Below are 9,382 nucleotides of genomic sequence, written 5' to 3'. Positions count from 1 at the left end.
TGGTTTGAGGGTTTTCACATGCTCGCTGTCTCTTCCTGGGTGCAGCAGGTTCACATCACAGGAACGAAATAGAGTTCTCTCTTAACTCCTGTTTGTGGTCTTGAGGTAGTATACCAGAGGGCGCACGATAAGCAGCTGGAACTCCTAAAAAGGACAAACAGGGTTTTTCTGTTTGCTCTCAGGGCGTTCCTTTCTATTGTTGTTTCAGGTGGACAGGGAGGTCTCCTTGTCATTCAAACAGGTGCAAAAGAGGAGGTGCTTGGGCACATTTTTCACTTCCCTGCAGCACACAGGCTCCTTTCATTCTTTCTTGTAGAGAGCATCTTGTTTCTTTTCTCTTCTGTTTGCTTGGTAGGTGCTGGCATTTTTCTCTCCCCCCCTTCGCTTGATCCTCCACCTCCCGTTTATCTCTGTGATCACTGGAGCTTTTGCTACTGCACGTGGGGCAGAACAATGCCTTACACATACCGGGACTCGAGACCGCGGTCTCCCCCTCTACCTCAGAGTGCTCATGCCACACACTCCTCTGGCCAGACATATGAGGAGCTGAAGTGCCAGTGCCAGCAGAAGGGGACCCTATTTGAGGACTGTGATTTCCCAGCCAATATCTCCTCTCTCTTCTACAGTGAGAAGCCACCCATCCCCTTTGTATGGAAAAGGCCTGGGGTGAGTATGAGGTTGTTCCCACTTTTGCTATGCATCATATATATACATCTCTCCTGCCAAGAGTCAGATGACACTGGACTTCTTAATGATCAACCAAAACAAAAAGGAACATAATGGGGCAGAGCACCATACTTGTGTATGGAGCTTTATAGACAAATAAGAAACATGGGGTGAAATCCTGGCCCTGTCAAAGTCGATGGGAGTTCTGCCTTTGCTCTCAGTGGGGCCAGGATTTCACCCAGAGTCTCTGCCCCCAAAGAATTTCAGTATGAATCAGGATCTGCTCATGTGGAATAAGAGAGAGAATCTTGACATGGTCTGTGTGTGGAGAGAGATAGAGGTACACGTATAGATGGATAGATAAATACAGGTGTAAATTAGATCTCTTGTAGCTTTACATATAAGCAATATACATGTGCATGCTATATGTCTTACTTATTTTTGGTATGATCCTCCTCTGGTGGTTTTTACAGCAGTGTAACTCCACTGTATTCAATAGAATTATTCCTGGTTTGTGCCTGTGTAATCCAGAGTGAACTGAGTCCATGATTTTTAGTCAATTTGTAAGGGCCATATTTTCCATCCTCAGCAAGGGCTGTGGTAGGTCATATCCACAGCAGATTGAATGTTGTTGAATTCAGTGGTGTTACTCATATGTTTAAAGTTAAGCACCTGCCTTAATCTTTGCAGAATCGGGCCTAATGTAAGACAAGCTGCATAAATGTGTAGCAAATGATTGAAGGGGCAGGAGAAAAATGATGGTAACCATAATCAGATCATACCATGCACAAACAATGTGCACAATGTGGTGGTTTTGAAACATTTTTTTAAAATGACATTTAAAAATTCCATATCAAACCATAACTCCTGTAACCCCTTCTCATCACCTCTACCTTGCCAGAAAATCTGACTTATTCACTTTAGAATTTTGCATTTAGTTAGTTTTGTTCTTTGGTGCCCCCTTCTGTAGTCTGTATAGTAGCACGCTGAGTGCTACCATATAGACTACCTCCAACAAGCCCACTGCCTAGCATTATTCCTAGACAAATGCTATGTTAAGATAGAGCTAAGATTGAGAGTACATATGAATCATTTAGAGTAAAAGACATTCCTGGTACATTATAATGATCCTAAAACCTACTGTTATAAACTAGGTTTCAGAGTAGCAGCCGTATTTGTCTGTATCTGCAAAAAGAAAAGGAGTACTTTTCTTAGGTGCCACAAGTACTCCTTTTCTTTTTGCTATAAACTAGGAAATCCACAGTTAAGGTTAAATTTAAAAGAAACTCAAACATGTTAAGGTCTGGAAATGCAGATGGGCCACTCAAGCAACCTTAGCTGTGCCCTGTCTGCCATACACTTTTCAGTCAGTAAAAACTGGCTGAAATCTGGTGCACATGTTACATTTGAAATATTTGTTAAGGATTAATGCTCATCTTTTTCTGCCATTCTTCACAACTGAAAGTTTCTCCTTCAACAGGAACTTTAACTCAGCCCAGTAATGACACCTTGAAGGGGGAAAAGAATGAAAAAATAAAAACAGGAACTTTAACTCAGCCCAGTAATGACACCTTGAAGGGGGAAAAGAATGAAAAAATAAAAACAAACTTGTCTTTAAAAATTGATTTAATCCAAGCTGTGGCCACAGACAATAAAATGCCTTGATCCTAATCATACAGGTGTGGCATGGCATCATTGCAGTGCAGAGTTAAGACTTCTGTCTTTCAGCTAGGAAGAAAAATGGAGGGAAATGATCATTGATCATAAAAAATAGTCAAGTGTAGCCTTTGCACAAGGTTTTAGTGAGTTTTAATTAAAGAGCCTGATTCATACTGAAATTCTTTGGGGGCAGAGACTCTGGGTGAAATCCTGGCCCCACTGAGAGCAAAGGCAGAACTCCCATTGACTTTGACAGGGCCAGGATTTCACCCCATGTTTCGTATTTGTCTATAAAGCTCCATACACAAGTATGGTGCTCTGCCCCTCTGTTACTGAGATTTTTAAAGGCAAAGCAAGGGTCTGCCAGTGGGTGCTATATTTCTCAAAAGACCCATTCTTAGTTAATTATAGTTCCTAAACTAATTAACAGATTTACTGGTAAAGTCTCAGAAAATTCATTTTGTATCCAAAGTGTGTGTGCTGTAATTATGGGAAGGATGCTCTCTAGTTTTCATACATAACAAAGAGGCTGAATCCCCACTTTAAGGGAAAAATTCAACCTTAACTATGGAATTGCTACAGACACTTCTCACATCAGGTCCTACTCTCCAGGCTGCCTAACCCACATGGGACTAAGGTCGCCCGGGTGCTGTCTGTACTGCCGTCCCAGGGACAGGGTGGCTTCCTGCAGGTGCTAGGTGTGAGATGGTATAAAGTCCATTGACTCCATCCAATTGTGGAACATATATTCTGAAGATAAGCTATAAATTTGAATGTGTGGCCATAGTGAGATGATATGGTTGTATGATTCTTACATACTGTATCTGGTACCAAATGCAAATATTTGCAAAAGTCCTGTTTATCTTTCCCTCTGAAACACACAGGGACTATCAAGTAGTCAATAATGTTTTTTTTCTACCAGGGGTCCATTAGTATCATAATTGTTCTAAGTCATTATTTGGAGCAATGGAGAGTGGTCTGTCTTCAGCGTCTCTTCCAGATCCAGCTGTCACTAGTTTTTGCAAGCTGAATTTGGAAGCATTTCAAGCCAAATAAGTGACTTGACATGGGATGTGCCTTTAGGCTGTGATTTCTGCCGTGTGTGTGTGTGTGTGTGTGTGTGTGTGTGTGTGTGTGTGTGTGTGTGTGAGAGAGAGAGAGAGAGAGAGAGAGAGAGAGAGCAGTATAGCAAGAAAAGCAGCTAACAGGAGGGGGTAAGAAGGTATAAGTTACAGCAGCCCATACCCTACTTTGAGTTTAACCTTCTTCTGGCTCTTCAGAATGTAAATCAAGCCAGTTTAGTCTCCCTTTCATATCATAGTAAGTGGGAATAATGGGGGCTAAGTGTCAGGGAGTTTTGCATATGTAGTGTAATTGTAGCTGTGTTGGTCCCAGGATATTAGAGAGACAAGGCGGGTCTGGCAATAATATATTTTATTGGACCAACGTAGAAGTTGGTCCAATAAAAGATATTACCACACCCATCTTGTCTCTCTCTTTTTTTGTGTAAGGGAGACTGACTAATGCTGTCTCTCACATCCGCCAAATTGACCTGGCATTTTTAAAACTTGAAGAAATAATCATCTGTGGAATTTTTAAACTCAAATATTATTAGAAGTTAGATAATAAACCCTCTATATAGTAGTTTGTGTAAAGAATATTAAAATAAATGGAGTAACTGCATTGCCAGCTCTCAGATTTGCACCCAAAAATAGCTTTATCTCCTTTATTCAGTATAAGAAGGACTTTCTAATTTGTCAAAGGGGTGTGTGTGTGTGTGTGTGTGTGTGTGTGTGTGTGTGTACACAGTGTAGGCCAGCTGGTTTTATTATTTTCCTCTTGGCATGATCCACCTCTCTTTTCTCTATACCCTGGTGTATTATTTAGTTTGTTAGTGTCTAGCCCAGTATAAATATTACATATTCTGTAATAGTTAGTGCCTGGGAATGTCACGGGCATTTAAATTACGGAATGAAAAAAACTAAATAATTTTTTCCCCATCGCTTGCCCATGCGAATGAATTTGCAGTCTAGAAATGGACTTGAACCAAAACTCTCCTGATCTGAACAACCCCCACCAACCTCCAAATCTGGAGCTGAATGTTGCAGTCAGTTTGGGGGCAGAGGTGAAATGTAAGGTCATGAAAGTGAGATTTCTTTACACCAGTTCAGACTCCCTCAGACCGGCTTACACACACACTCTCAATATGGAAGGGAAACCAAGTTATTGTAATTTATCGTCTCTTGAGCCAGAAGAAACTATAAATTAAAGTAGTGTTTGGACTACTGTGAGTATCACCTTCTTTCATCTCTTTGGTATGCAAGTTGCATCTACTTAGGGAATGTCTACATGGGGAAAATTGACCTGAATAGTTATTGCATAACAATCCATTCCACAACAGCTATTCCAGTCAGTTTCCCCAAGTATGTAGCATATTTTGTAGTGTTATATAATGTCAATTCCCAGATTTTGGAGGGGTGTTGGTGTTGGAATGAAATCATATTACATAGTAAGGCATTGCCATGCATCTGTATCTGCATGCCATTAGTAAGAAACATGAAGGTGTGTCTTGAAACTGCATTCCATGTTTGGTTTGTAAATAGCCTTTTGTTCTATAATTATTGAATATGCAGTCAGGTATATAGCCAAATCAGCAAATTTGCCATGGAGAGCTGTGACATTCTCCTTCCTGTATCATGGAATACTATTGCACTTGATAGTGGAATTCCCCTCAGTGGAGGACAGGGGGTTTTGTAAACAGCAAAGGAGTACTTGTGGCACCTTAGAGACTAACAAATTTATTTGAGCATAAGCTTTCGTGAGCTACAGCTCACTTCATCGCATGCATTCAGTGGAAAAAAATGAACTCTGTTGTTGTGCGAACTCTGCTGATGGGAATCTCTGGAAGTCATTCCATCAGTGGATTGCCTCCCTGCCCTGGTCATTGTCCCTGTTTTCAGCCAATACCTCCCGCTTTGGGGGTTGAGTTGGGATCCTTATGACCTCCCATCTCCCCTTTGTAAATGAAGCTGCCACTACTTTGAACCACTGCAACTTGCCTCTCACCTAGCCCTTGCACCACCATTCGTACTGGATTAAACTGACAGGGATCAGGGCCTTCTTTCAAGGTGATACCTGGATACTGCGTAGTACACACATTCACAATTCTAACAATGTAATATGGTAGGGCTATATATAAGCAGAACAAGAGCACCTGTAAAGTCACGCTCCCAAAGTTTGGAGACTGCTATGCAAAATCACAAGGAGAAGTGATTTGAAAATTTAGTGCTCCTGTAAGGTATAGGCTTGATAGCCCTGGAAACTGAAATCTGTTAAAGCAGACAAGGGCTGCCCATGGTTCAGATTTCATGCCCATTCATTCCTTGGGACCTGATTCTCCTCTAGGTTACACCTATGTAAGTGACAGTCAGGGACATTACTCCCGATTTACACTATGGTAAACAAAAGCAGAATGGAGGTCTACGTCTCTCACGAGAATGGCCACAAGGGTGCTAATTATGATGCAGAGAGAGTTCTCTAGGAGCTGCCCTGTGACCACCAACTCATTTTACAGCGGCTACCAAACAATCATCAGACAGTAATATGGTTTGTTTACCTTTAATCTAAGATAGATTCCCACTAGTGGCCTGGATTTGAAAGGCTCCTTATCTCATTATTACGACAAGCCATTTAGTCTGGAGGGAAGGGTATTTTATACAAGTAGGATATGAAATATTTGTAAAAATGAGCTGGGATACCTCAAGACCATGCTATCATCCAGAGCTAGATGGTGTTGGTTACCAATGTCCTGGCCTCGGGAGGTTGTGCACAGAAAGAGTACGGTGGTAGCTCTGTGCACCTAATACATAGGGAGTAAAGGTTATTGAGGGAGGTACACAAAGTTTTAGGGTGTTTGGGGACAGATTTAGTTAATCACTCTCTCTCTTAAAATGTGAGTTTCTTAATCGCTACATACTTAAGTTCCCTTTAAGCAGCAATTCTAACATAATGCATATTTTTAAAATAAAAATCCCCCTCACTTTTTCCTCCACTGTAATGTTGTAAGGACTATGAATGGTTTTGTTTTGTTTTTTTTATCACTTAATTACAGGTCACACGTCAGGGTGTATTTAACAAGCAGGTGGGTCAGGTCATGACAAGTTCTGGTTTGATTTGCCAGTGTTTTCTGTAACTGTGACACATCAAACTCACTACTGCTTCTTGATGGAAGGCATTTGGCTTGAAGGAAGGTGGGCAGGTCACTTGCCCTCTGCCACTTCCTCTGAATCCAGGAAACACTCTAAAGGTGCCATCCTCATCCCTACATGAGCATAAATTATGCTGATTTAATGTGTGATTTGCAGCTCGGGCTAATGACTTTAATTGCCCATAGACATTTCTCATTTTTACCTGCTGTGCAGATGTTAATGTCTTTCTTCTCCTCCTCTGTAAGGCTGTGCTCTTTTGGCATGTTTGTGTTTACTTCAATAGGAGCAGGATTGAGCCTTTTTGTTGCAAAGATGCAGTATTATGCTCCCTAAAGGCTGAAAGGTGTTGAATGCTTTCCAAGTAGACTAAGCTCCCTCAGTTTTCAGTGATATCTAAAGGACCAGATCGCTGCTCTGCTCAGTGCAGAAACAGGGCCTGGGGGGAAGGTGGCTTTAAACCACCTTTGTGCCTCACTGTATTCTTAGCCAGGCACCCTGTGTAAATTAGAGCAGTTTCATGGTTGCTCTAGCTTGTACTCAGCCAGTATCAAGTCTCTTGAGGCTATTCCTTGGATGAAAATAGCTGCAGAACAAGGATAATCTGAACCCTTCCCCCAGCCATAACCCCAGCACACTCTATCACGTTACTGCAAGGGGGGTCTGGCACAAAGCCATTTCTCTGGCTTTATGCCACTCAGCAAAACCCTTATTCTTGAGGCCAATTCTACCCTCCCTTTGCCACCAAACTAGCATAAAGAGACCAGGATGGAATAGAGAACTGGCAGCAATATGCTCAGCGCATTGCAGGGGGGGCACTCAACATGGGTTGGGACATGCAGTTTGATCGTTGAGAGGGTGGGTCGCTTTTTTAATCACTTGGTTGCTGCCTCCTGAATTGGGAACTTTGGTCACCTCCAGGGCTACCCCATTTGCCAGGTCCACTACTAGGTCTTTAACAAGTCGGCATTCAAATGGAATTTTGGCGATTCACAGGGATGCTGCCGTATGCAGCAGGAATTAGCTGCAAAGGGGGTAACTCCAGAACTTGGCAATATTTCATAGATTCATAGATACTAAGGTCAGAAGGGTCCACTCTGATTATCTAGTCCGACCTCCTGCACAGCGCAGGCCACAGAATGTCACCCACCACTCCTATGAAAAACCTCACCCATGTCTGAGCTACTGAAGTCCTCAAATCATGGTTCAAAACTTCAAGGAGCAGAGAAGCCTCCCTCCAGTCAACCATGCCCCATGCTACAGAGGAAGGCAAAAAAACCTCCAGGGCCTCTCCAATCTGCCCTGGAGGAAAACTCCCTCCCGACCCCAAACATGGCAATCAGCCAAACCCTGAGCACATGGGCAAGATTCACCAGCCAGATACCCAGGAAAGAGTTTTCTATAATATTTCATAGCAGCAGGTCTGGGTGTAGCAAACTGGCTCATGTAGATAGCAAAGTGAAGGGCTTGCCATGTTATAGGGTTTTAAGTGATGTTGACTACACACTTTGACAAATATCCACTTTTTAAAAACATGAGTTGCTATAAAGCTTGTTCAATAGACATGAGAAAACCAAACGGTGCTGCTGACCTTTATTTTCCTGTGGAGATTGTCCATGTTTTATCCTGCGTGGAGTCAGGTATACTACATATGATCTGTACATATAGCTGCTGCTATAAATTGCTTTCAACATACACCGACACATAAGGGTGCATTTTTAAACTTATTTAGATGTGTAGATATTTTTAAAGCATCTCTCCCACTTCCTGGTGCCTAGAACCATAAATGTACACGATATAATACATATACAACTTCAGCAATTTATCCCTATTTCCCACCCCAACATAACAAAATAATCACACTCTGTAAATAATATAAAAATACCCCACCCTCGCTGAGCATATTAATCCCCAGCCATCTGCCCCATGTACAAAAGCCTGGCAAACAGATTCACTTTATAGTGTTCCCTGAGAGTCTAAAACTGCAGGCTGTTTAACTTACTAATTTTGGGATATTGCCAGATTTCATTGCCCGGACCTGGACCTGGACTTGGGCCTTGGTTAGCTATGAAGGAATCAGAATCTTTGACACTACAGAATTACGACTGTTAAATACACTAAAATAAATACAAACCAACTAATTTTCCTTCTAGGGAACTGCCACGTTTGAAGGATTGAATTTGTTCCCGTTATTGTTTTTTCTATTGAACTTCTTCCTTCTGCAAAGGCATCAATAAAGGGGCTTCTTGCTTGACTGCTTAACTGAAATAGTGTGGCCCCACTTGTGACAGATATTGCAATTGCATGCAATATCTTTAGGGATCATACCGTATTCAGTTTATGGATCACTATTGGCCAGGGATCCTATGCAACTCCAGGGGGCAGGGTTATCGCAGCTCCTCCAAGAACCAAAAACAGTTGAGGGGTGATTAAGGAACCATATAGGTTGTAAATACCTCCAGAGAGATACCACTCCCAGTGGGGGGGTTACAGATACTGGTTGAAACTGGGTTTTCCAGAGACCACCAACTGAAAAAAGGGCTTTTGTTATAATGAGGCTGGGTTTCAACTGACTGAGGGCCTGCTTTCTGATCCAGCAAAGGGACAGGACCTTCTGTCCAAGGGGGCTCCTGGGTTGGAAGGACTTTGGCCTACCAGGGCCCCTAAGACTGATGGGTGATCTCTGGTTAGCTTTTAGCATGTTTCGGTCCTTTTGTTGTTCATTATGTTTTCTCTGGAATCTTTTCAATTATTGTGTTTGCTTAGAAAGGGCAGTGCAGTAACTTGTTACTGCTGGTAATACACTGTTCATAGCCCTCAGAAAGAAAGAAAAGCACAAGCACTGGCCATTA

The 9,382-nt window shown here is 42.2% G+C and overlaps 1 protein-coding gene across 1 annotated transcript in view; it reads left to right on the top strand.

Moving 5' to 3' along the window:
* Positions 1-294: 294 nt before the first annotated feature.
* The window catches only part of CAPN9 (calpain 9), a 50,790-nt gene continuing 41,702 nt past the window's right edge, over positions 295-9,382 (top strand). Inside the window, exon 1 of the mRNA XM_038397243.2 lies at positions 295-666. Within this exon, the coding sequence (XP_038253171.1) occupies positions 454-666 (213 nt within the window). The 5' untranslated portion in view covers positions 295-453. The remainder of the gene's footprint in view (positions 667-9,382) is intronic.

This window comes from Dermochelys coriacea, chromosome 3 (assembly GCF_009764565.3).
Source record: "Dermochelys coriacea isolate rDerCor1 chromosome 3, rDerCor1.pri.v4, whole genome shotgun sequence".
NCBI lineage: Eukaryota > Metazoa > Chordata > Testudines > Dermochelyidae > Dermochelys > Dermochelys coriacea.
Note: the sequence above shows the minus strand (reverse complement) of the source record. Positions and strands in the feature narration are given on the sequence as shown.